Here is a 27680-nt window from a genome sequence, read left to right on the forward strand (position 1 = left end):
TCTGAATGGCTCCAGCTATCACGTTCGAGGGCATCTTCGGAGATTGTCATCAACTTTGGGGCTGCATGAACGTGCCTGGTGGATGGATTATAAATCATGGTGGACATGTGGTTGCTGATAGTGATGAGTGGGACCCCATTAGATTGAGACCAGACCAGACGGAGAAGGGTGTCAGCATTGCGGACGGTGGTAGAGTTGAGGAGGAAGACGACAGAGAACCATGAGGCGAAGGAAACGGCCAGCGCAAGCAGCGCCGCCAGGAGCAGCCAGCGTTTGAACTTGGGCATTTCTTGCAGAGTCCAAATTCCCCTTGGACCTTAAAAGTCAGGGTATACCACAAGAAGTCGAGATTCCTGCACCACAACATCAGCATAAATTCCTAGGAAGGATAAGCAACCCTCATTAAAGGGTCGCATTTTCTGGGAATATCTGGTAACCCTTGGATTCACAAGCACAATTTCCTCCCCTTCGCCACACTCAACCACTGGAGTAAACACCATGAGCTGCTCATTAATCCCTACTTGGGGTGTCGAGAGCCCTATCCCATCGGTTCTGTGTAAAATCCGACCGTGAAGCTCATTGTCAGTGCGGCCTGTGGCAGCGATGTAGGAGTGGACAGCCTCGAGGAGGCGAAGGGCAGGAGAGGGATGCAGGCTCGGGTCCGCAGAGCCATGACCGTGGAGCTTCGGAGGAGCTTGCTGCTAGATCTGGTTCCAGAATGGATTTCTGAAAAAAAGTCAGAATCCGGAGGAGATTTTCTTTTGATCCAATGAGTTTTATCTAGTCCTGAAAAGAAATGATGTGTTGCGTAAATGAATTCTGCGTTGGGGTTAAACGATAGAAACTTAATCAAATTGTTTGATGTCATTTGATCTCTGTTCTTACAGCATTAACAAAATGTGAAATCCATATTTGATACGGGCACAGCTTGAAGCAGCAAACTAGCAAAGTAATCCGACGGTGGAGATGTCGAGCAGTGGGTTGCCTATCCCGAACATAATTTCCTCGGACACCATCACAGCGAGAGAGAGAGTTAAAGCTTAAGAAACAGTAGCAATTATAAAGATGGAGAAATCAGATCAGATCTCTGGATATTGGTAATGGGAAGGAACCAAACGTGTATGCTTCCAAGTGGCTATGACTTTAGTGCTGCAGTGTTGTTGGGTTTTTCCAGATTTTGCAGATTCACGGTAGAGGTATGAAAATTTGAAAGAGAACCGACATAGTTTTTTGTGTTGATTCCCACAGACGGCGCCAAATGTTGATGCACAAAACCGGAGGGGTCTTGGAACAACGTAAATCCGCCTGTGAATCTGCAAGAAAGTAAATAACACAAGATGTATCATGGTTCACCCCAATGTTTGGGTTACGTCCACACTGATATTGTATTTCTCTGAGAGGATTGTGAGGGAGAAAGTGAGAGCTTCTGAGGGTGAGAAAGCTTTTCCCATGGCCTAAGAATTGGCCTTTCTTAATTAGGAGAGTGAGGGGTCCTTTTATAGAATAAGGGCTCCTCACTTATTACATATTTACTCCTCAATTTATTACATAATTACATTTGAGTCCCCCGAGTATTTATACGAGGTCTAAATACGGAGGCCCTAAGTATGGTATAAACAAAGATCATGTGACTATGCTTCTAGATACTCCCTTTGAGTTAGACATAACTTCTAAATAAGATACCTATAAGCGATTCTCAGATAATTTAGGCATACCGATTCTTTGGACAAGCTTCTGAAATGTAGACTTGGGCAACGACTTGGTAAAGAGATCGGTCAAGTTATCTTGGGAACGAATTTGCTTGACTTCAATGTTCTGATGCTCCTGCTACTGGTGTGAGTAAAAGAACTTTGGCACTATATGCTTGGTGTTGTCTCCCTTGATGTATCCCTTCTTCAGCTGCTCGATACATGTTGCATTGTCTTCAAAGATTGTTGTAGAAAGGTCAACGACTAATGTAAGACCACTAGTGCTTCGAATATGTTCCATAGCTTCTCTCAACCAAAAGCACTCACGCGATGCTTCATGTAGGGCGAGAATCTCAGCATGGTTAGACGAAGTCGTAACTAGCGTTTGCTTGGTAAACCTCCAAGATATAGCGGTGTCTCCAACGGTAAAAACATAACCCGTTTGAGAATGTGCTTTATGTGGGTCAGACAGATATCCAGCATCTGCATAACCAACAAGGCAAGAATCAATCTGAAGGCCATAAGAGGTGGCAACACTTGGAGATTCACTGGTATAGAACAAGCCCAAATCCGTAGTACCTTTGAGGTAGCGGAAAATGTCTTTAACACCATTCCAGTGCCTGCGTATGGGCGCATTGCTGTATCTAGCCAATAGATTCACAGCGAAGGAGATGTCGGGTCTAGTGCATTGAGCCAAGTACAATAAAGCCCTAATTGCACTTAGGTAAGGAACTTCGGGTTCCAAAATCTCTTCCTCATCCTCCTTTGGACGGAAGGGATCTCGTTTAGCATTTAGAGTCCGAACGACCATAGGTATACTCGAAGGCTTCGCTTATCCTCATTAAAACGTTGCAACACCTTAGTTTGATTGATGTACTAGGATTCCATCTAAACAATGCTCGATCTCCAGGCCGAGACAGTATCGAGTTTTCCCAAGATCCTTCATCTCAAATTCCGATTTCAAGTGTGTAGCAATTTCCTCAAGCTCTGAGGGAGTCCCAATGAGGTTCATGTCATCGGCATAAACTGCAACGATTGCAAATCTGGAATGTGATTTCTTTATGAACACGCATAGGCATAGTTCGTTGTTCACATAACCCTAACTTGTCAAATATTCACTCAGACGGTTATACCACATCCGCCCAGATTGTTTTAATTCGTAGAGTGACCTCCTCAACCTAATTGAGAGAATGTTCCGTGGTCTAGAACTATTTAAGCCAGTCAATGGAAGTCCTTCTGGAACTTTCATATAAATTTCCGTATCTAGATACCCATAGAGATACACGGTTACCACGTCCATAAGCTGAATATTCAGTTTTTCGAAAACTACCAAACTGATTAGGTAGCGGAACGTTCTAATGTCCATTACGGGGGAATACATCTCCTCGTAATCAATCCCTGGGCGCTGAGAGAAGCCTTACGTTATGAGGCGTGCTTTGTATCACACTACTTCATTCTTCTTATTACGCTTCCTCATGAAAACCCACTTGTAGCCAACGGGCTTCACGCGTGGTGGTGTAGGAACTATAGGTCCAAATACCTTACGTTTCGTGAGAATCGAGTTCGAACTGGATTGCTTGTTTCCAATTTGATCAATCGGTTCTATGTCGGCATTCATCGACGGAACGTGGTTCAATGTCATCGCTAAACATGATGTCAATAGCTACTGAGTACGAGAATGCATCATCGACGATCATCTCATTCATATTCCAAACCTCATCCAATACTGTGTAGTGGACCAAAATCTCGTGATTCTCGGGAGGTCGGCATTTTTCATCTAAAGCATCACCGTAATCTAGAATAACCTCGTGCGTTGGAACGCATGATTGAGCCATGGTCAGATTCAAACTAGGGTCACTAGTTGGTGCCATTTTCCTCTTCCGGGGTTGTGAATCCTTTGAACTAAGGGGTCTGCCACGCTTCAGGGTCGGAGCAGATGATTGGCTAGCCGCCAATGTACCTTGCCGCGTGGAAGGTGCGGCCTCCCCTCATTCAGGGACGGTCTAGCATTCCCAGGCAGGTTGTTGACGTACACGGGGTACATCTATCCTTGCAAGTGTGTTTGTAGCGAGTATATGTGATCTTGTCACCTTTGCTAGATCATTAAATGCATCCGGCATGCTTTGAGCAATGCTCTGAAGATCTATAATTCGATGCACATCAGTTTCAGACTGGGTAGTGCGGGGATCTAAATGAGACATAGTGGGAGCATACCACGAGAATTCGTGGCGTTCTATGGGAACGTTAGCATGCTTATCTCCCCCTAACGACGGGAAAACTGTCTCAACAAAGTGACAATTTGTAAAACGTGCGGTAATGAGATCTCTTGTCAAGGGTTGTAAGTATTGAACAATTGATGGCGAATCATAACCGACATAGATTCCCATTTTTTTCTGAGGACCAATTTTGGTACGTAACGGCGGCACTATTGGCACATAAATGGGGCACCCAAACACCCGTAAATGAGAGACGTCAGGCTCGTATCCAGTGACCCACTGTAACGGTGAATGTGGTTGGGTAGCGGTGGGCCTCAGGCGAATCAACATAGCTGCGTGCAATATTGCATAGCCTCAGGCAGATACCAGCAGTTTGGTTCACATAACCAAAGTTTGACATTTATCCCTACTGAAATGCAATAATCGTCAAAAGTCTATGACGTAAACTTTCCAGCATTACCCAGTCGAATCGACTTGATCGGATAATCAAGGTGGTGAGCCCTTAGCTTAATGATTTGAGCTAGGAGTTTAGTAAACGCGGTGTTGCGTATGGATAACAAGCAAACATGTGACCATCTTGTCGATGCATTATCTAAATGGTCTGCATGTTGGTTGGATGGGTCCACAAATGTCCCCTTAAATCATCTGAAGAAATTTAGGGGGGTCGTGAATAATCTTTGTATATGAGGGTTGAGTATTCAACTTCCCTAAAAAACATGCTTTGCATGATGGGAGTCCAACATAGGGATGTAACTTATGCCCGTGTGAAGATTTGAGGATACAGTATATCATGTCACGTCCAAGATGTCCCAAACGATCATGCCAAAGCAACAAAGTGTCCGGGAACTCAAGCATAGGGCCGGCCACACCGTGGGCTTCTATGCCGCGAATGGTTGTGATGTACAACCCACTCGACAAGCATTCTAACTTCTCATGAATATGCTTCTGGCCATATTCATACGAAGTGATACAAAGAAATTCAGAACCATGATCTTCAGTGGTTTCAAGATGATATTGATTATCTTAAATATCTCTAAAACTCAGCAACGTTCTTCCGGAACGTGGAGAATAGAGTGTCTCCTTAATGGTCAAAATTGTACCATTAGACAACATGATGCGTGCCTTTCCGTATCCTTCAATCAGGTTGGATGATCCTGAGAGAGTTGTCAAATGAGCTTTCTTGGGTATGAAGTTAGTAAAATAGTGGCGTTCACGCAAGATGGTGTGCGTGGTTGCACTATCTGCTAGACAACTAACTTCCCCACTAGACATACCTAGAAATAAACAGATTGAATTGGTCACATGTATAAATATAAGTCCATTCATTCAATTAAGCAATTCGAGAAAATAATATCCATTCAAATAACAATCCATAATTCAAAACAAACCAAAACCAAACAAATTATTCCAAATACTTAGAAAAATTGTTCAAAATTAAACCATAAACCTAGCAAAATAGGGGGGTAGGGCCGACCACTCCTAGTGGGTTCAGCCACTAGGGGTAAACACCCTAAATACACCCTAAATACATGCCTGGAAATCCGATATCTCCAATGATGTAGTTGCATCTTCTAGATGATCCACATGTGCAAAAGTTAGACTCACGACGGGAATAATACTTGGCAATAGCCTCAGGGGAAGCTCGGCAAACGCATGACCTGTTGGAAATATGCCATGAAAGTCAATCTTTGGAAGAAACCTTTCAGGACAATAAATGGATGTATAGATGACTCTTATACATCAAATGGCAAAGATACTATTTAGGACTATCTCTATAAACGATATATGTCCTAAATAGTGAATCCATGGACAATGGATCGATTGAAGAAGTAATCTAATGAAGTTAGACTACAGAGATCTTCTTCACATAACCATCATGTCCAAAAGGTTCCTGGTCATAGGATTGTCGGAGGGATACTGACAATGCATAGACCGGTACATACTATGTTCACTTCAATTAGAAGGATGGAAGGTCTCATCCCATTCGTGTAGTGACACTAAGACAAGTATGTAGGTGCTCATTAAGGAAATGAGTTCACTGAACACAATCGAACGAGAGTACTTGCATGGAGGTCTACTCACATGTCAAGCAAGTAACTCTAATGGTTGGAATAATGTAAGTAGTCCTTTGACCTGAGGCATCATCGTTGTCTTGTGGTTAAGTACTTGATCTTTGATTATGTCAAAGTCACTCCATCCGCGGATGTCCACGGCATAGTCGGGGTTAAGCCACTTAGTCATGAAGGCAAGTGAATGCGCAACAAGGAATCTCTAATCCTCGTTAAGAGAGGATGAATACTCTAAGATATGATTCTGGAATCTTCGGCCGAAGTATCGAGCGTAATAAAGGAAAGCGTTCCTATACGACTCAATTGAATCATATAAGAAGGAATAATCATATTAGGGGTTTGACATAATATATCCATACCCTAGTGATGTGATTGAGAGTATTGTTTTAGAGAAGGATCGAATTACATTGTAATTCCAACTGAATAGGTTCTCCGAACAACTTCTGTAATTCCAACTGAATAGGTTCTCCGAACAACTTCTACATTAGCTTGGGTAGCCATGATATATGGTTAGATGTCACTCATGGCTTGTGAGTTCTTCTAGATGATTAAATGTAGTCGTCAAAGAAGAAGGTGAATTAAAAGTAAGTTTTAATTCACTAAGTGATTGGATTAAATATAATTAATTGGATTGGTGCCAATCACCTCACTGCCTTGCTAATTAGAACCTAAAACGATTGTTCACCAATACACTCTTGTAGTGAGTAATTAATGGATGATGGAAATAATTAATTGGATTAATTAAGTGTTGTGATTAATTAGAAAGTCTAAAGAAATCATAAAAGCGATATTAGATCGTTTTGGGCTTAAAGAAACGTTCGGATTTAATTGGGCCCATTGGGCCTAAACCCATTGGGCTTTTATTCAAGCATTGGATGACTTGAAATAAATAAAAGCCCAAAGCCCAAACAACACAAAGGGGCCGGCCAAAGGAGGGAGAGAAAGGTCAAATGTTGACTTGTTTCTTTTTGGCTATAAAAGGAACTTTATAGCAAATGTTTCATTAGGGTTTTTTGAAGTGTTAAAAGAACAAAAGAGAAAAAGGAAAAATATCTCTCTAACACTCAAAGGGACGGCCACCATAGGGGGATTTAGCTAATCATCTTTTCACCCCTTTGGTTATTCCTTCATCCTTCTCACTACACTAGTGGGTGAGGATCTTTAGAGGTTTTCAATTTTGGAAACTTGAAGAGAACCTAGGAGCACTCATTCTAAACAAAGTGGAGGAGGCAAGGAAGGAGGCTAGGCTCAAGGAGTTCAAGGAGCAAAGGGCTTGGAGGTGGTCCATCCTTGGTCTAAGATCTAGATCAAGAGGTATAAAACTACTCCTAAACTTTGTTCTTATATATAAATTTGTTTTTGATGCATCTTACATAAACCTATGCATCTTGAAGGGGATTTGCATGACTATTGTTTTGATATTATTTGATAACATGCTTTCGTTGCTTTCGTATATAAATTTTGAATTGTATATGCATGCTAGTCACTAGAAATCCCACATGAAATCTCATGGTTTTCCCTTCATGACCAATGATCATTTGATCCACAACGATATCACATGTCCAATTCAGTAGAAGCAGCCTGAACGGGAGCTTTGCCCTTGTTCTTGAAGTTTGGGACCTTAGGGGTGAGTGGTGGACGCTGCTGGGTCACAATTCTTCCCTTAGGTGCGGCACTATATTGACCTTGGGCCCATGGTTGGGCTTGCCGCCCATTGCCACAGCCACGATGGTTCTTTTGTCGTTTATAGCTGCTATAATAGATCGTATGCTCTTCAGGCACGGCGTTCGAGCCAGTGGGTCGAGCTTGATGATTCTTCATTAAAAGCTGGTTCTGCTTTTCAGCGAGAAGTAAAACAGAGATCAAATTCGAAAAATTGGTGAATTTATATGCTCTATATTGTTGCCGCAGGACAATATTGATGGCATGGAAGGTTGAATAGGTCTTCTCCAGGAGATCTGATTCGGTTAGTTCCACTTTGCAGAATTTCAACAAAGAACGGATTCTACAAACTTCAGAGTTGTATTCATTCACGGACTTAAAGTCCTGGAAGTGAAGATGTTTTCAGTCATGTCTTGCTTCAAGCAAGTATATGTCTTTCTGGTGATCGAAACGGTCGGCCAGAGCAAGCCAGAGGGTGCGTGGCTCCTCCTCAGCGAGATACTCAGTCTGCAGTGCATCATGAATGTGTCTTTGGATAAAGATCATTGTAGTAGCCTTCTGAGCTTCGTCAACAGGTTTGTCGGCGATAAGTGTCTCAATAGTGGCTCTAATACCCTTTGCAGTGAGATGAAGCTTCACGTCTTGAATCCACTTCAGATAGTTTCTTCCAAAGACTTCTAGAGCGGAGAAATCGAGCTTGTTCAAGTTCGACATGTCCCTAAACGGAGGGAGAAAACGTGATTAGTCATATGGTAAGCCATAGACATATATCGTAGAACATACAGGTTCTTTAGACATGTAGTGGTTTAATTTATGCATGAAAATTACAGGTTTCATGTGGTATGTTTTGAATGAAAACTTCGGGTTTCAAAGACACTAAATTTGAAACTATAGGTTCAATTTAGTTTTATGAACAATTAGTTCATAATGAGAGGTTCCTGCAAGAAACACATAATGCAATATACTAACTAAGTGTAGTGGATTTGAGTTGTCTTCGGGAACTCAAGTGTGAGAGCTTCGTTACTACGAAAGTATGTGACGGTTCAAAGTATAAAAATAAATTATTGAATCGTTAATGTCCAAAAGTGATCTTCAGGTCAATAATTTTGTATTCATTATCAGATTAATGGACTGCAAGTCACTTTTAATTAATTCAATAAATCGGGCCATACGGGGTCGATTGTAAAAGCAAAATAATATTAACATAGGGGTTAAATTATTTTAGAATGCTAAAATAATAGCATTGGGATTGAAAAATATGCCCCAAAAATATGTGGGCATGGGTGGGTGTCTTAAGCATAAGACACAGCCCAAGGGGCGTTAAGAGGTGGACTTCAGGTCACACGGGTGGAGGAAAAACCCCCAGCCGCAGCTGGGTTTTGGTTTTGGGCTGAAGGGAGGGCACGGGTCAAGGCCCATCAGAGGTTGGCCTTGAGGGTTTTGCGCGGGGAAGCCCAGTCGCAAGGCTGGCGTCGGTTTGCTGCAAACTATGACGCAGGGGAAAAAAACCCAGCCCGTGGGCTGGCGTGTGTGTACGGGACAAGGACCTAGCAAGCAAGGCTTGCCGTGGGTCTGGTCTGGGTCTAGGAAAGTTGCAGGCTTTCCACAGAGAAAAAACTAGGGCTGCAGGCCTATTCCACTCAAGCAGGCCGAAGGCCTGGGGATCCATGTAGGTGCAGCAAGGCGCCTAGGGCTGCTGTCAAGGTTGTGCCGCATGGGGGTGTCCAATTGCCCAAAATTTTCGAAATTGTTAGGGTTCTACAAACCCTAATATGCTTCTAATTTAATTTTATGCTTTGACTCACAAATTCCATATAACAATTTAATTGTGCGATGCATGAAACAAATATATATTGACAAATATATGAACATATATAATATATATATCGAAAGGAAAATATAGACATAGAGGGGTTCATGCATCATGGAGAATATTTTCATGCTTCGTGGATGTTTCAAATATATTCTTTTATTTTAAGCGTACCTGATTAGTAGAAAACGAATAAGCCTTTGAATTTGGTGGATGATAACCTCCTCCAACGATGCATCAATTCCTTAGCTTTTGGCAAGAGCGTGCTGATAACGTATTGTAGGCTTATTTGATTGAGCGATCTAGTTAGAGAGAGGGGTGCGGCAAGCTTTAGGGAGAAGAGAGATTGATTTAATTGTGAGGTGTGTTTGATTCATCACATTGTGCCTTTATTTATAGTAGTAGAAAGGGTAAAACCTTTCCCTTTAGGATTACAATATTTAATAGGTAATATAATCCTAATAGGAATATAAGATACATTTCCAGATTTCTTATGATTTACACAATCACATTCCTATTCTAAATATGATTGCAACAAACTCAAATATGTCCCAAAAAAGATGAACTCATAAAAGAAATCTATAAAAAAAAAATTTAACGGAATATTGGTGTTAATGATTAATAAAAAATGAAATTGATGGAATCGAACCTATACAGGATGCGTAAACGTTCATAAACATAATTAATTTTTATAAAACGCCATTGGTTGTTCCAATCAATTTTATTATAGAATGAAAAATAAAAATAAAAATGGTGTTCCTAATAAAAAAGGGTAGGCACTCTCCCCCACAAATACAATTTTGTGACATTCCAGATTCAGATCATCCCCACTTTTCTCTCCCTTGAACACCATAACACATAAAACCAAACCTCCAATTTCTCGACGTCTCAGAGAGACTCCCTCTTTCCCTCTCTCTTTGTCCTCTTTCTCTCTCTGACCCTTCGAATTGCGGTGGCCCCTTTTCTCTCTCTTTTCTCGAGGGGTCGTCGCCTCCTCTCTCTCCCCAGAAAAAAAAAAAATTAAAAATTTGGAAGAACAACCCCCCTTCCCCCATCCCTCAAACAAAAAAAGGGCTCGAATTTCAATCCGATCAAACCCCCAATTCGCATTCAGGAGCTGAGAATTTGAAAGATGTCGGAGATGGCGAACACAGACCCGGAAGGGATCGACGGAGTTCGGATGAGCTGGAACGTCTGGCCACGCACCAAGGTGGAGGCCAGCAAGTGCGTGATCCCACTGGCCGCCTGCATCTCCCCGATCCGGTCACACCCCGACATCCCCACGCTCCCCTACGCGCCGCTCCGCTGCAAGACCTGCTCTGCCGTGCTGAACCCCTTTGCGCGCGTCGACTTCACCGCCAAGATCTGGATCTGCCCCTTCTGCTACCAGCGCAATCACTTCCCGCCTCACTACGCCGCGATCTCTGAGACCAATCTCCCTGGTGAGCTCTACCCTCAGTACACCACCCTCCAATACGCTCTGCCGACTGATTCCGCCGCCCCTCAATCTCTGCCGTCCCCGGTTTTTGTCTTCGTGCTCGACACGTGTATGATCGAGGAGGAGATGGAATATGTCAAATCGGCGCTCAAAAGGGCAATTGGGTTGCTGCCCGATAATGCGCTTGTTGGGTTCGTTTCGTATGGAACCCAAGTTCAGGTCCATGAATTGGGGTTCTCTGATTTGTCGAAAGTGTATGTCTTTCGGGGTAGTAAGGAGATTTCAAAGGAACAAGTTTTGGAGCAATTGGGTCTCAGCGTTCTTGGTCGGAGACCTGGTCCAATTGGTGGCGGAGGGTACCAGCCGAAGGGGGTGCAAATGGGAATTCCCAATGCTGGTGTAACCCGCTTTTTGTTGCCTGCTTCGGATTGCGAATACACACTGAACACGGTGGGATTTTGAGTGTGATTGATTGGTTTCTGTACTTTTGTGGTTGATTCTAATAAATGGTGTATTTGGGTTCTGCTAATTGGATCTGAATTTGTGAATTTTCAGCTGTTGGATGAATTGCAAACGGACCAGTGGCCTGTGCCACAAGGAAGTCGTGCTTCCAGGTGCACAGGAGTGGCGTTGAGTGTTGCTGCAGGGTTACTTGGAGCTTGTCTACCTGGAACTGGGGCTCACATTGTAGCTTTGGTTGGCGGTCCATGCACTGAGGGGCCTGGCGCGGTAAAGCTTTAGAGTTCTGTTGTGCTTGTGACTTAATGTTCTGGAATGCATGAATATGTGTATCTAAATTTTTATTCTTGTCTTATGGCTGTTGTTACTCTAGAAATCTACAATAAATCAGTGTAAGTAGGCATAATGAAGTATATGGGTCCATTGGTGCTTATTATCACTTAATTTGATAAATGGAAGTAGTGCTTATTATCACTTAATTTGATAAATGGAAGTAATGTGATTTATTCAAATTCTAGATGAGAAAGATGTTGATTTATGAAAGTTATGCAGATTGTATCGAAAGATTTGTCAGACCCAGTACGTTCCCATAAAGATCTAGATAAGGATGCGGCACCGTACTTTAAGAAAGCAATCAAGTTTTATGAAAATCTTGCAAAACAGCTGGTTAGCCAAGGCCATGTCTTAGACCTGTTTGCATCTGCACTCGATCAGGTCTGTCTTTGTTTCAACAGTTATTCCTGCATTTCTGGCGTTATTTATGTTTTCCCCTGTGTAAACTGGATCATCAATTCAGTTATTAGGGCTTATGTTCCTGTTTGTGCATGATTGACCTGTATTAGCATCCAGACTGTTAACATAGCATTGTTGGTTTGGTTTGGATGTATTTTCATTGCTGTTGTTTCATGGATTGCTCGCGTTTCTCAATCCGTCTTTCACTTCCTTGAGGCATTAGATGAACCATTTGTGATTTGTTGTTAGAATCAGATGAGTACTGTATACATCTTTGGACAATTTAACAATGCAACTTCACAATCATGTCATCTTCTCCAATGCAGTTAAGACTCATGGAACAGAAACATTTTTGGTTAGAATATTGCTTGTTAGACTCACATTTCTTAATTTATTGGGTTGTATTTCTTTTACCACACAGGTAAGGTTTATTTGAAAATTTGAAACAGTTTGAAGTTTGAAATATAAAATAGTTGAATGCCAGACCATGGCTTCTTCCTTGAAGCTGTATGAAATTGCTAACTAAAGCACCATTGGTACTGTAAATAGGTAGTCCATGAATCGAAACCTAAACAAGAACAACAGGGTCACAGATGTATGCCTTTAGTTTGGCATCTAATATGCCAATGAGCTGTTAAAGCTGCAAAGCATCAGATGTATTCATGAAATGGTCAAAATTTCAAACAACTTTAAGATTGAGCAGTTAATTGTGATCTTATGAATTCATGTTTTTATCTCCGATCCTATTGTGTAGTGATTTTATAGGTTTGATCATGTAATATGAAATCATTTTGTGTAATTCAGCAAATTTGTCTTAGCATGCACCCACACACACACACTACTAACAGTCATTGTCGTTCATTTTAACAATTTCTAGAAAAATGTCATTCTAATGCTGCTTAGAAATTTTTTTGTCAATTTATTTAATGTATGTTAAAAATAATTTATGTTCTGTTTATGACATAGACTCTAGGTTTGTTTAACGTGCATTGAGAATGCTAGGACATTTATTTGGTGAATCTGTTAAACTTTTTTGTTTTAAGGCATATTTATTTGCTGGAATAAGAACTGTGGATATGTGTGCCTACGGTTCTGCAACGAATCTTAAGATATAATTAGTTAGTAAAAGTATATATTTTTCATTTGTTTTTAAAATTTATGCACCTGGATTGTATTTTAATTATGCACTGACTTGAGACAATACTTTTGTATAGGTTGGGGTTGCAGAAATGAAAGTTGCAATTGAAAGAACTGGTGGGCTTGTTGTTCTAGCAGAAAGTTTTGGTCATTCTGTATTCAAAGATTCTTTCAAGCGTGTTTTTGAAGAAGGGGAACAATCGCTTGGCCTATGTTTCAAGTAAGTGTAATAATCATTAAACATTTCGATGGTCTTTGTTCACATTTTGAGTTCATTATAATTAGTTTGGCAATCAACTTTAAAGTTGTATTGCTGACAATGTAGCTGAATTTGACATCTTCTAGTGAAGCTGTGGCTTGGGAATCCCATTCCTTGACTTAGCTTGTAGAGCATGCGGTCAAATGCTAGCAATGGTACTAGCTGGGTCTTGTCAGTTGCTTTTTCCATATGTATGATTGTTCTTGTTTTTTCCTTTTTCATTTTGGGTGGGTGGAAGAATTGAAGAATAGAATGAGAAGGGACCCATACGGTAGTGCGTGGTTGTTAGCATTCTAGTATCTGAAGGTAGTGAGTGGCTGCTTGGTATATGTACCAGTGGACTATTTATCATTACATGGGATTCCTTACACACTCGTATCCCTTAGGTTAGGTATTTGTCCTATCCAATGCCTTTTCATGTGCATGGACACAGTAAAAATCCCTTACCTTTTTTCACTCTTCTTTATGCTTTGACTTGTATCATTAACAAATTTGTGTTCAAACTCTAATTATATGTTACTGACATTATTTGTTTCAGTGGTACACTTGAGATCAACTGTTCGAAGGACATAAAAATTCAGGGGGTCATTGGACCCTGCACATCTTTGGAGAAGGTTGGACAATTTGATGATTTAGAACTTGTATTTATTTGCATTTATGGCAATAATGTTTAGAACCATTTAAATTTATTCGAAGTAGACATGTGTTTGTGGAGTTTGATGTTAAATTTTCCAAGCCTGGCAGAAAGGACCTGCTGTTGCTGATACTGCTATAGGGGAGGGAAATACAACAGCTTGGAAAATGTGTGGCCTTGACAGGAGTACTTGCTTGACAGTTTTCTTTGATCTCTCATCTAGTGATCAGTCAAATACACCAGGAACTGTAAATCCACAATTGTATCTGCAGTTTCTTACAAGGTATGCTTGAAGATTGTATCATGACCTTCAAACATGAAACATCTTATGGCGCCCTTTGGTTAAATTTCTCTTGTTATTTCTATGTGAAGACTGAATTTTGGGTAGTTTCTTTCTTAATTGCAGCTTTCAAAACCCTGAAGGTCAAATGATGCTTCGAGTAACAACAATCACTAGACGATGGATAGATAGTTCCGTTAGCCCAGAGGTATTTCAGTTTGTCTGGTGAAGCCTGGTTATTTTAAATTCACCTTTATCCTGGACGTTACAAACACCCTTGTTTATGTTGCACGATTGTGCTGTGACACATTCACACACATACACACACATGTGCTTCCTTTTATTTAGATAACCAAGCAAGGTAAAACTGTGCTGCTTTCTCTTTTCCTTTTTACCGTTTTCTTGTAAATCCTTTTATTAAGTTCAAGTAAGAGTTGGATACTAGAGAGAATACAAGTGTTTGTAAAAGGGTATAAATATGTTTTCATCACTGCGAAAATTGTGGACTGGTTGGAGCGTGATATATATTATGGGGGTACAAGTGTGAGTATGCATTTTGAATAAACAGTACTTTTGATTTTGTTCTTAGTTTTGCCAAGTTTGTTGTATATCAACATTTTCTAGAGTTGTTGCGTTGTCATTTTTCTCTTTGCTTGTGAAAGCTGCTATAAAATACTTGGCTATGTAATAGGATCCTGAACCTTGTGCCGAACGATATGTTTTCTAGTTAGTTATATTTTCCCATGTTGGTAACTTAATATTAGTTACCGAACTTGATTGAAAGGATATCACTGACGCAGAAGGATCTTGAATTTACAGGAATTGGTTCAAGGATTTGACCAAGAGACTGCTGCTGTAGTGATGGCAAGAAAAACTTCCTTGAAAATGGAGTCAGAGGTACTTTACAGCCATTCTCAACTGCCTTTATCTTGTATATCCCTATTGCATACCTTTTCCAATTTGTGATGTTCATATCTCACAACCTATGATAAGAATACAGTGTATCCTAAAGTGAAATCATATTGGGATAAGTTTTTTGCACTCACCGTATTTATGTATATGAAGTTACTTGTACTGCAATATTTCAAACCTTCAATCTATGTATCTTAAATTTGATTGATTGCAAATTCGTAACATAATTTATAGGTCTTGCTTTATTAGTACCCCTAGTTTTGATATCAGGACTGTTAATATTTCAAACTTCCAGTCAGGGTTTCTTTAAATTGTTTGATAGCCAATTCTTAACACAATTGATAGGTCTTCCTTTCTTATGAATATTCTAAGTTACCTTTCCTGTATTGTAGATTACTTGTATTTTGTTGGTTCTTCACCAATGAATTTTTTCCTTGATTTATTTATTGTTCTTGTAACCTTGTAAGCATAGACCTTTGAAAAAAATGTTTGATGTTGTTTCATATAGGAATCTTTTGATGCTACACGATGGTTGGATCGAGGACTTATTCGCCTCTGTTCGAAATTTGGTGACTATCGAAAAGATGATCCATCATCCTTTACTTTAAATCCCTGTTTCTCATTATTCCCTCAATTTATGTTTAACCTCCGACGCTCACAATTTGTGCAGGTAACCATGATTGCCCCTCTCCTTTTCATCTCTTTTGTTTTGATAATAACTTTGTAAACTATTGCTAATGTATTATCTTTTCCCCACTTTGGTATCTGAAATGGGGTATTTGCAGGTTTTCAACAACAGCCCAGATGAAACTGCATATTTTCGCATGTTGTTAAATCGGGAAAATATCAGCAATGCTGCTGTCATGATACAACCATCATTAATATCATATTCATTTAATTCGCTGCCTCAGCCAGCATTGTTGGATGTGGCATCCATTGCAGCTGACCGTATTCTCTTGTTGGATTCATATTTTAGTATAGTCATTTTCCATGGAATGACAATAGCACAGTGGCGTAACATGGGATACCAGAATCAGCCAGAACACCAGGTATGAATGCTTAATATGTGATTCCCTGACTAGTGTTGTGCAAATGTTGATATTGTTTCAACTTACCTGTATGCACACATTTTTTTTAGGCATTTGCACAACTACTGCAAGCTCCTCATGATGATACACAATTGATTGTTCGGGACCGTTTCCCTGTCCCTAGATTGGTGGTGTGCGATCAGCATGGTTCCCAGGTTTCTAACTTGTTTAAAATCTTAGATTTTATTTGATTGCTTTCCCAGTTGCATGGTTGATAGTTTTCATCTAGGCTCGATTTTTAAGTATGTTAAAACTTATAAATTAAAAATTATTGTAAACCCGTTTGTTGGTAAGAATGCTAGTTTGGTCTTTACCTTGTTATTATTGGCCATGAGTAAAATTAACAATTATTAATGCGGATGAAGGCTCATGCCCCAGATTTGCATTTTGACAATTTTTAGGACTCTTGGCAATTGTGTTGTCTATAAAGTTGTTTCTTTCTTATAATTTAAAACATGTATTACAGTCTATTTAAGGTTACTTGTCTCAGAATATTTTACTGAAAAAGGTCAACTCATCGGGGAGAATAGTTTGTAAAAATAGTGCTTATTAATCTTTGCAAATGACAGTTATCAACTCTACAGCATTTGATGAAGTTGGATGAATTTTCTGCTGTGTTCTGAACGCCTACTTGTTTTGTACTGTCATGCTCTGCAGGCAAGATTCTTGTTAGCAAAGTTAAACCCATCAGCAACATACAACAATGCCCATGAAATGGCCGCCGGTTCAGATGTAATCTTCACGGACGATGTGAGCCTTCAAGTTTTCTTTGAGCATCTTCAGAGGCTGGCTGTACAATCCTGAGAGAGCCAAATAGAAATTGAATTCTGCAGCTACACTTGATTTTGGTGCGGGGAAACTTGGTTGGTTTAGATTTTCTAACCCTTCTCGTCCTCCTGTTCCAGTCAGTTGTTTTCCCTTCTTTCCAATGTATCTAAAGGCAAGAGGCGAGACCCCCAAATTCTTTTAATAAGGAAAAAAGCTTACAACATTCTTTGGGGTGCGGGAAAGGTATTTAGTACTTCCTTTTGATAGAATAAGGGACGTGAAAGGCGAAATGAGTTTGATATATTTGGAAAGAAAGGTATATGACAGGAATGTGAGTTAAAGTGCGTTCCGTGCTTGGGTAGCGGAGCCAATTCAGGAGGATGTATTGTGAGATTTTTCTTTTTACATTTTGTGTCTCTACTCAACCAGGTCAGGAGGTGCTTTCTTGTGTCTGAAGCTTTTAAGTTATGTACTCTGATGGGTTTATGAAGATAGGCTGTAAGTACCTTGGTTTTTTTTTATTTTATTTTATTTTATTTTTTTAAATAATATATTAGGGCCAGAAAAGAAAATGTTTGGATTCATTTCGGGTTGAAGTTGAGGACGTTATTGTTATCGGATGCTTTCCGTTATATTGACTTGACAATAGAAATGTTGTCGTGGAAATTGTTGAGCGAAATTGGACTTTGTTGAGCTGATTTCGCTTCCCCGATGTGATTTATATTTTTCTTGTGTTGGTCGTTTGTTCATATTCTTCCAGGGCGGTAGAACTTGGCTTCCATCAGCCTTGATTTGAAATATAGCTACTTCCAAGGGCTCAGCCGCTCAGGTTAAGCTGCTTTTTTTGAACTTGTAACACCTCCAGGCTCCAACTCCGCCTCTGAACGGGTTACATAGGGTGGGGCTCTGTACCACCTCTTAGCCTATTGTTTAAGGTCTGGCTTTGAACCGGATGGAAAGGAACATCAAGCACCTGAACACAAGATTTGACCAGTGGATCCGATCCTTGCATTCTCCTTCAGCATCAAAACCCATAAAGCCATTTTCCTTTTTTATTAAATAATATGTTTAAGAAAATAGAATATTCATACCAGGCCGAAGCCCAAGGGGAACAAACGAAAGCCTAGAACAGGCTAACAAGAAACACTGTTTTGTATTCCCACACACGAAGAGGGGGTCTTTCAACCCAGACAGAGTCGTCGCTCGTCTCCGCAACATAATGCGACGCCACAAAATCCGCCGCTTCATTAGCTGATCTTGGCAACCTAAGACCAGATGCGACCAGGAAGGCCTTCCCAAGTTTACAAAGGCGACTTAAAATGGGGCACGCTTCCCAGCTGCCATTATCAGTATTTCCATCCAATCCCAACTACACTATCTGAATTGAATTGCGTGATAGACTGGTCAGGTTGATTGGGAATCTGTTGCATCAGCCGCGACAGCAGCAAGTGTGGAGCCAAAACTTGAACTTATGTCGAACTTGATCTATAAGTATGCTTGCAATTTTGTCTGCTGTATCTTTCAGCTTCTAAGTTTGGGTCTACTTGCGTCGAACCGTCATTCAAGAACACGAGTTATGAGTTTGTGACATGATTGTACGTGTTTATTTTCGGTACGCTGAAAGGGATTGAACCCTTGACCTCTAGTTTTGTTTTTGAATACTCAGCCCATGCTGATGCTGATTTCAAATTGAATTGCACCAGTTAGGACAAGATGATGGAGTTGAGAGCGAGGTTCAAAAAGATAATACTTGATGTGTACATACATACTATTTTGAATGTCAACGAAACTCAATGAAGTTAGCAGACTCGTTGACCGACAAATTTTCAACGCTTTAAAAACCTAATTTTCTGCAATAGAATTAGATCAAAAAGCACTCAATTATCACAAGATTTAAAGAGTTGATAAAACTCCAGATTGAAAAGCATCCAAATCCACCAAACTTAACATTCACCACCAGTTTACTTCGACTTGCCTCATAAAAATATCAAATGATTAGTGATAGGTCAACAAAACCGTCAAAATCTTCGCAAGTCTGGAATACCGGATATGCCAAGCAAAAGTTGAAAGATTTGCATTAGCACACAGGAAACCAACATATACGTCCTAGATGAATGAAAAAGATTACAGCTAAAACAGATATCATAGAAAGCCAAAAAAAGAAAGAGCCTCGTCAACAAACTGTTTTATGCAGCAGCGCCAGCACCCTTTCCCTTCTTCCTCTGGAGCTTCTTCATGTAAAACTCAAGTTCCTTACCTTCCAAGATGTACCTGACAAACAAGTTTGCAAAACAAAATAAGACGACGCAAACAAAAGATATACAACTGAAGATAGATAGTATCACATGTTATTATTAGACTCACCCATCACATCTGCCACATTGGCCTGGACGCGAAGATATGCAAGCGAGCAATCTCCCACCTCCAAACTGCTCTTCTATATGGGGGTCTAGAATGCGACCTTCCTGACGTTTCTCAAGCTTCCTGGTAACATGATTACTCTTCTTTGCTTCCTCGGTAGTTCCTTCTCCTTCCTGCTTGTACATATAACAATGTATTAAAAGCGTGAGGCGTGGGCGAGGCGTCCGAGGGGAAGCCCGGCCTAGGCGTAAGGCGTGAGGCGTGAGGCGAAGCCTCATGGGACCTAAATTTTTTAATATATACACTGAGCATACACATATATTATATTAAAAAGAGAAAGATTATTAATCAATAATCACCTGAGCACACACATATATTATAAATATATATATACACACATATATATACATATATTATATTATGTATGTATAAAATAGAGGATGAAAAGCATAATGAGCACACATATAACAATGCACGTAGACAGCACACACATCAATTATATAAAATCCTGCCCAAAATTTGGGTTTGGGAGTAAAAAAAAAATAAAATAAAAAAAAAAACCCACTGGGCGGCGCCTAGGCGGCTGAGGCGGTGCCTAGGCGGCTCCGGCGAAGCCTTTCGCCCACTCCAGCAAAACTGAGGCGTTTGTCATGGTGCCCAGCCTCAAGGGCGCCCTAGGCGCGCCCCGAGGCGAGTTCTTTAAAACACTGACATATAATGATGGAACTAGTTAGTTTGACAATGAAATAAATTATCATCCACTAACAAGTATAAAGTAAGAACTTTAAAAGACAGATGACAACATGAACACCTATAAGAAACCAATATCCTTATTTCACAAACCATGCAGATCCACACATATGAGTTTGATGAGAAACAAAGGTAGTTTATGAAGTTACTAAAAAGACCTTGATGGGCCCTAACAATAAATACCTACATCAAATTTGTTTTACTACCAACATACAGGACACTAAGGGGGCGTTTGTTTGCCCTCACTAAACTTCCTTGGATTGGACTGGCTTAGCTAGGATTGCTAGCGAGTGTTTGATGCGAACAAGGACTATCGTTAATGAGACTAAGTCGGACTCGCACCGACCAAGTATTTTGCTAGGTCGTCTTAGCGAGGATCCCCGATAGGTATGGGATTGCTAATCCCGTCCCCAAATCTGTTTCGTTTGCCCGTTGCATGTCTACATACTGCATCATCTGCAAGCGTTCTTCTCTGCAACACCGTTTGCCCACCCCCCCAGATCTGAAACAAAAGCCTCAGCCGCTGCCTAAATCTCAAAATCCAAACACAATATTAAAAAAAAAAAAATTAAAAACGTAAAACAATAACAACAACCAAATCCAACCACCAAATTCAAAGTTCACCCCGTGCCAGAAAATTCCGAGATGGCTTTGCTGGCGGAGAAGCCAAAACATGTTTCAGATGGAAGAGAGAGATCAGAAAATTTTTGGAAGAAAAAAGGATGAGGAAGGTGGAAATGCTTAATGGCGGCAAGAGGGTGAAGATGATGAGCTTGTTTTTGAAGGATTTGCGATGAGCTTCACATCTGCGTTGTGCAGGAAAATGAGGGAGAAAAGAAGAAATGGACGGAGCCAAAAGGAGAAAAGAATAGATGATTCCAGAGTGATAGTTTCCAGGAGAAAAAAAGGTTAAAAGGTTGAATAAATAATAAAATATTATTATGCATGCATCAAATAATATAAAATATTACAATATATACATTAAATAATATAAAATATTATAATATATGCATTAAATAATATAATATTATAATTTGTTTATTATCCGGTTTTATAGTCCAACACTGCACCAAACGCTTCACTAAACTAGTCCAGCTTAGTCTAGTCTAAGCCAGTCCAGCTTAGTCCCAGTAGCTAGTCCAGTCCGAGACAATCCGATGCAACAAATGCACCCTAAGATTTGAATCACTTCGTCTCTCAACACTAATCTCACTACATTCACAGTGCAATTCAAGAACCATGTGCAGTTACAGGTCATAGTGCAACCATTCAAAAGTGACTACTAATTTTACAACCCAAGTTGTTCTACAATAACAATGATGATACTTAGGTATGTAGAGGGTCTAGAAATTATCCCCACTATAGTAAATAAAAGTTTCAAATTCACAAAAATTACCTCTGGGGTATCCTTCTTAGCAGCACTGGACTTCTTCTTTCTGCCAATTTCAACTCCATAATGCTGAAGATACCACTGCTTAAATGGAGCGGCATCCACCTGGACAATGGCACTTTTCACCAGAGTTTGTGTTCTAACAAGTTCATTGTTTGAGGCATTGTATACAACATCCAGGAGACGGGTTTTACGAGTAACGGCTTCGCTGCCCCACGAGAAGTTCCCAGTATCCAACCTGAGAGCTCTCCACTTCACATTGCCTCCTCGAACACGGATTCTCCTTACAGTCTTGTTGCTTGAGAGCTTTGTATTAGCAGGCTGACGTCCGAGCTCATACCTGTATATGACAAAGAATGAAAAACAATTAAAAATCCACAACACAACAATTGTCTAGCTTTGAAGCAAGGTCCACACTATTATTCTTCAGAAATCCTGAACATGATTAAAAACCCTTCGGCTCGACTCTTGATAGTAAAATATTTGAGCAGATAAGAAAACGGAAATTCCCTCCAATTTCACCATTCTTGGCAATGGCACATGCACAAAATTATTACATAGGTTGAGTTCTCATCCAGTACGTAGCTTGATTGTCCCATGGGATTGAAGATCTAAATGGTTCTATGTTATGCTTTTTCTTGCGGGGCAGCCCAGAGGTAAACCTGGGACTGCTCATATCATATTCTTTCTAGTGATATCACTGCCTGAACTAAGCAACTAAATAAGGATGTACATTAAATGAATTAACAAATTCCTCATTTCATTACCGGCAGAAACAACAAACTGAAATTAAAATTCTTTTATGTCCAAAGTTGTACAACCTATATAACATGAAACAGATAGAGCCATGTAGCAATAGTTGCAATAGTTTAAACATAAAAAGAAGCATAAAAAACCCAAAAATTCAAAACAGATGAAACTCGGTGTTTCAGCCTAAACAAATCCGAAAAAAATGAGTGAAAGCTTTAGTTGCATTTGCTATCTACAAGTTAAGATACAAATCTCATTCTCTCAGACAAGCACTAATCATAATTACCATAGAGGAACCAGTGTTTAGCCTAACAATCCAATAAAAGCAGACACCAACATTCATAAAAAATCAAAGAACATAACGAAAAACTCAGAAATAATTTACAATTATTAACAGATCTGTAGCCTAACTGCAACAGAACAAATGAATAACAAATAATAGAAAATGAAAGAAATTAGAAAAAAGTAATCAACGAGTAAAGCAGAGAGAAAAGGAAGAGAAATGGGGTTGAAGGTGGAAGAGTAATTACTTTCTCTTCTTCCTCCATGCCTTCTTCTTGCCTCCAGTGGCACGGCGCTTGTGCATCGAGTCACGTGAGATACCTACATATTATCACAAACACAAAACCATCAGCCATTGCAGCACACACAGAGAGGAGGGAGAGAGAGGTCTGAGTGGTACCCATGGTTTCCGGACTAGGGGAGAGAGCTTCGGCGAGATCTCCTCTTCGCTTCGGCTAAAAGTAAAACCCTGAAACCCTCTTTTTAAAAAGGATTGCTATGAAAACCCTAGGGCAATTATACAAGGCAGAAGGACATTTTCGTCTTTTGAGCGGGTCATTTTTTTAGCCACACACTCTTATTTCATATATATATATATATATAGACGTCAGAATAATTAAAAACGTCTAACTTTGTTTTAATTTATAATTAAGTCTATAAACAGATAGAGAATATATATATATATATATATATATATATATATATATATATAAAGATAATAACACAATAATTAGGAATTGAAATAAACAAAAATGAAGTAAAGGATAAGTAAAGATTGCAATAGAAAATGATAAAATAAGCATAAAGTATGGAAGCAAACTTACATTAATTTATTAATCTTCAATGTTACAGAATAGCACCAAAGTTGAAAAGAGAGATAGCACTAAAAAAAAAAAACACTTAGTAGTATATTTTACAATGTGAAAGTCTTAAGCATACAAACAACTGAGCTTGAAGGCTCTTTAAATAGAAAACTAAAAGCAAACTTAAACACCAAGTGTTGAAGAGGTAGTGGAGCATCAAAAAGCAACCTACCATAATGAGCGGCATCTTCACTTTATGCAATGGCATTGATTCAGCTTCACGAGGGATTGCTGAAAGATTTCTAAAAAAGCACATACCAACAAGCAGCTACAAAAACCAAAGGACAATTATTTTGAAAAGGGAATAATGGCTGGTGTCTAGATATTAGACATCATCTTATCTTCTCTTTATTCAGAGAAAAAGCATTTCATGCTTTATTTCTTTGAACAGGTTGGAGGACAGATTCCATAGCAATCATCCTTATTATCATTATCATAGTCTTCATCCATGTTATGCTGAGATGACACGGCTTCAGATTCCATCTCCTTGTCACCTAGACCGTCAAGCTCAAGGATTTTAAGAACTTTGTCCTTTAGATCTTTCTTTGAGCAAGATGGGTTGGACTCGATTAAAGACTTAAGTTTTTCAGTCTTTGATGATGATGATGATGATGATGATTTAGGGGTTGAACGGGAAGGTTCAACTGCACTCTGCCTATCAGGCTAGATTCTTTTGGCTTGAGATGATCCAAGTGGAACTTATCCTACCAGCAAATAAAAAGCTTTCTCTCAAGTTGGGGAACAAAATCCTAAGCACCATCATCGTTGTCAACAAAACCATAATCCCATTTCAGGATCCAAAGAAGATCATACATTATCATGAACTAAAGAAACAACTTCCTTTTTTTCGGGATAATCAGCGTTTTCTTTACTAAAATTATCTAGAAAAGAATCGACAATTACTTGGGGTAAATAATCCATATTAGGATCCAAACAATAAATCATGTTCTAAATCAGTTAGGGATCTCTTTCAGAGATCTTGGAAGAAACTGGATGAACCAAGTGTGGGAATAAGGAATGTTTTGGAAACATAAAACTACATCCCAAGCTTTCAGGTATCCCAATAATATACCTTGTTGGACTCATTATTAGGGTTGGAGTGTAAATGCAGTATGGGCTATTTCCCCATTCTTCCAAAGATATTACTTTCAGTATCATGATTTTGAAAATGCTATCATATTGTTTGTTTCACTTCTATATCAGTGAACAACATCGACTGATTTTGTTTCTATTAGAAGTCTTTTATACCAATATCTTTGCTTGAGGAAAAGGCGAATATGATCTTGATGATATTTTTCACCAACCTGTCTTGGAGATAATAGTAAATCAGAATCCTCTAGGTTCATCAGATGAATCGCCATGGTCCATCTGAAAGGATTGTTAGCTACAACCTTTTCCCTGCCTGCATTATAAGGGAGAGCAGATGAGATGGCATTTGGATTTTGCTGGGAGGTTGAAGGAGATCCTCTTTGGATTAAGGTAGAGCTTTTTCTAGTGAGAGCTAGATTTTGCTCCTTCTTCCTTTGATGTGCCCTGCAAAAATTCATGAGTCAAGAAGTCAGGCAAAGAGTTAAATTCATCCTTAATGTATTCTATACCAAAATCAAATGTTGACAATATCCCTTGCCACCTAGCCAAAATTTGTTTTGATGCTAAATTTTTAACATATTTCAACAATATATCTTTAGCAGCCTTACAATCTACCCTTATTAGGAATCGTTTATTAAGAAGGTCACTTTCAAATTTAGTAACTACATGAACTATGGATAATAGTTCATTCTTAACAGTTGAATAATTTTTCTGGGTTGGTTTCCAGACACCAGAAGTGAAGCGAACTAAAGACTCCTTGCCATATTCTATTTTCTACTTTAAAACTCCTCCATAGCCTTCATTAGTAGCGTTTGTTTCTACAATTTTGAATGCTTCCAGATTTGCTAGAGCTAAACACGGGAGTTCTTTGACTTTTCTTTTCTAAAGTCACACCGCTCGAGTTTGTTCCTCAGTCTAAGGAACAAGATTCTTCTTCAGTCTTTGATAGAGTGGCTTGCTAGGTCCTTGTAAAACTCACCTACATAATTTAAACTACATAAAAATATTTGCAATTGTTTTTTATCCAGGATTTCATCTGGAAATTTATCAGCAAAATCGATAGCCCTATCAATAGGCAAAATTATTCCTTTATGAATATTATGCCCTAAAAATTGAACCTTGGTTTGAAAGAGTTTCATCTTTTGTGCCGAGACGACCAAACCTGCACTCTTCACCACTTTCAAGAAAATACTTAAATGCTTAAAGTGATGTTCTAACAAATTAGAATATACTAAAACATCATCACTATAGACAATAGTAAAAGTGGACTAAGGATTAAAGATGTCATTCATTATGTTTTGAAATTCAGAAGGAGCATTCTTTAATCCAAATGGCATCACGTTCCATTCATAATGTCTGAAATGGAACATTGAATGCAGTTTTATACCTTTCCTTTTAGCAATTTGAATCTGCCAATTTCCAGACTTCATATCGAATTTAGAAAATATTACAGCTTGTTTAGCCTATCTAATAGATTTTTCTTATTTGGAATAGGGTTTCTAATCCATCTAAGAGCTTTATTCAAAGGTTTGTAATTGATAACTAACATGGACGCTCCTCGCTCAAGTTCAGCGGCATTTTCTATATAGAATGCTGAACAGCTCCAAGGAGAGTAGTTCTTTCGGATTAACTTCTTTTTAAGAAGTTCGTTGATTTCTTTTTTGCAAATCTCCATCAGTCTGCTATTCATTTGAATGGGTCGAGCCTTAGTAGGAATTTTCTTTTCATCAAAATCAGGCTCATAGGGTAATTTGACAATATGTATCTTACGATCCCAAAAGGCGTTTGGAATTTTAACACATACTTTTTTTTTAGATTCCTTTTGTATGGACTCAACCTTTTCTTTCACTATCTTTGTGTGAGTTGTTCTTCAATCCTTTTATAATGCATTTCTTCTTTCAGAGAACAAAGAAAATTTTCTTTGTTTTGAATATTCTTTTGTATGACATTTACATACTGCATTTGAGGTTCTTTGGAAAATGTGAACTTTACCTTTGTTCCTTCTACTTTAGTCTCAATACCTTCTTCTAAAACTTTAAATGGGTAAAGCATGTTAATAAAATGAGTACCTAAAATCACAGCATGGCTTGGTCCTTTAACCATAACAAAAGGTGTTTTGAAACAAACCTCATCTTGAATCACCGCAACATTCGACACCTTATATTGGGTTTTCATGGGTTGATTAGTTGCACTATGCAGACCTTGAGAAGTTTTTGAGAAGTACTTTGTGGGTACAAATCCTTTATTTATACAATTTAGATATGCTCTGGAGTCAATGAGTGTTTCAACAGAAAACCTGAAAGTTTGGTTAATAGCAAAGGTAATTATAGAATACCATTTATGAGAAATTACCTTATCGATGCTATTAACATGCTTCAGGGTTGAGGTACTGCTGTTTGGATCGGCAAACTGTAATATTGGTTCATACTCTGGTGGTTTTTTTTCTTCTTTTCTACAAAGTCATCCATCATATGCTGAAACTTGCTTTTAGTTTCACTTCAATTGCCTTTACTTCGAACCTCTTCTTCAGGCGAAAAATGATAGAGTTTGAGGACTTGAACTCTATGCTTCCATCATGTTATTTAATCTTTTGTAACATTGATTTCATGCTGCATTTCCGATAGCGTGGGTTCCTTTTTAGCTTTATTTTTATTTTTTATTTTTTATTTTTATTTTTTTAAATCCAGCTATTATGTCAACGATTGTTTTGAAAATATAAGCTTCAATTGGTTGCTACTCACTTGGTTTAGGCTTTTCTTTTTCTCTTACCAAATCTAAATATTTTTCTAGAACTTCTCTCTTTTCGAAAGGATCTTCTAGCCTATCGATTAAGTCTAAAATCAGACTTTCCTCTCTGGTGATAACACATAGATTTAGCTTACAGGCACATTCATCTTCTGACTCCGCGTTGTTAGCATCAGTTGATAATGTAAATAGTTCATCTTGAAGAACTACAACTTCATTTTCGCTTTTTTCAGGATAAGATGAATTTCGTATTAGTTGGCATAATTGTTTTTTTAGGCCTTCATCTAGATTACGATTG

General features: G+C 39.1%; 2 protein-coding genes across 2 annotated transcripts; one reads left to right on the top strand and one right to left on the bottom strand.

Annotated features, from left to right (window-relative positions):
- The first annotated feature begins 10204 nt into the window (after window positions 1-10204).
- On the top strand, window positions 10205-17850 carry LOC114820985 (protein transport protein SEC23 E-like). Its single transcript, XM_029092476.2, has 12 exons — window positions 10205-11333; window positions 11439-11612; window positions 11895-12056; window positions 13289-13431; window positions 14009-14084; window positions 14215-14387; window positions 14511-14592; window positions 15204-15281; window positions 15805-15966; window positions 16082-16345; window positions 16435-16539; window positions 17042-17850. Exons 1-12 carry the CDS (start codon window positions 10578-10580, stop codon window positions 17186-17188), a joined length of 2322 nt encoding a protein of 773 aa, XP_028948309.1. The 5' UTR covers window positions 10205-10577; the 3' UTR covers window positions 17189-17850.
- A 1219-nt stretch (window positions 17851-19069) lies between these two features.
- Window positions 19070-23247, bottom strand: LOC114820986 (small ribosomal subunit protein eS8-like). Its single transcript, XM_029092478.2, has 5 exons — window positions 23086-23247; window positions 22934-23006; window positions 21660-21993; window positions 19517-19686; window positions 19070-19423 (listed from the first exon to the last, which is right to left on the bottom strand). The coding sequence occupies exons 1-5, from the start codon at window positions 23087-23089 to the stop codon at window positions 19339-19341; spliced, it is 666 nt and encodes a 221-aa protein (XP_028948311.1). The 5' UTR covers window positions 23090-23247; the 3' UTR covers window positions 19070-19338.
- Between the last annotated feature and the right edge of the window lie 4433 nt (window positions 23248-27680).

This window comes from Malus domestica, chromosome 13 (genome assembly GCF_042453785.1).
Source record: "Malus domestica chromosome 13, GDT2T_hap1".
NCBI lineage: Eukaryota > Viridiplantae > Streptophyta > Magnoliopsida > Rosales > Rosaceae > Malus > Malus domestica.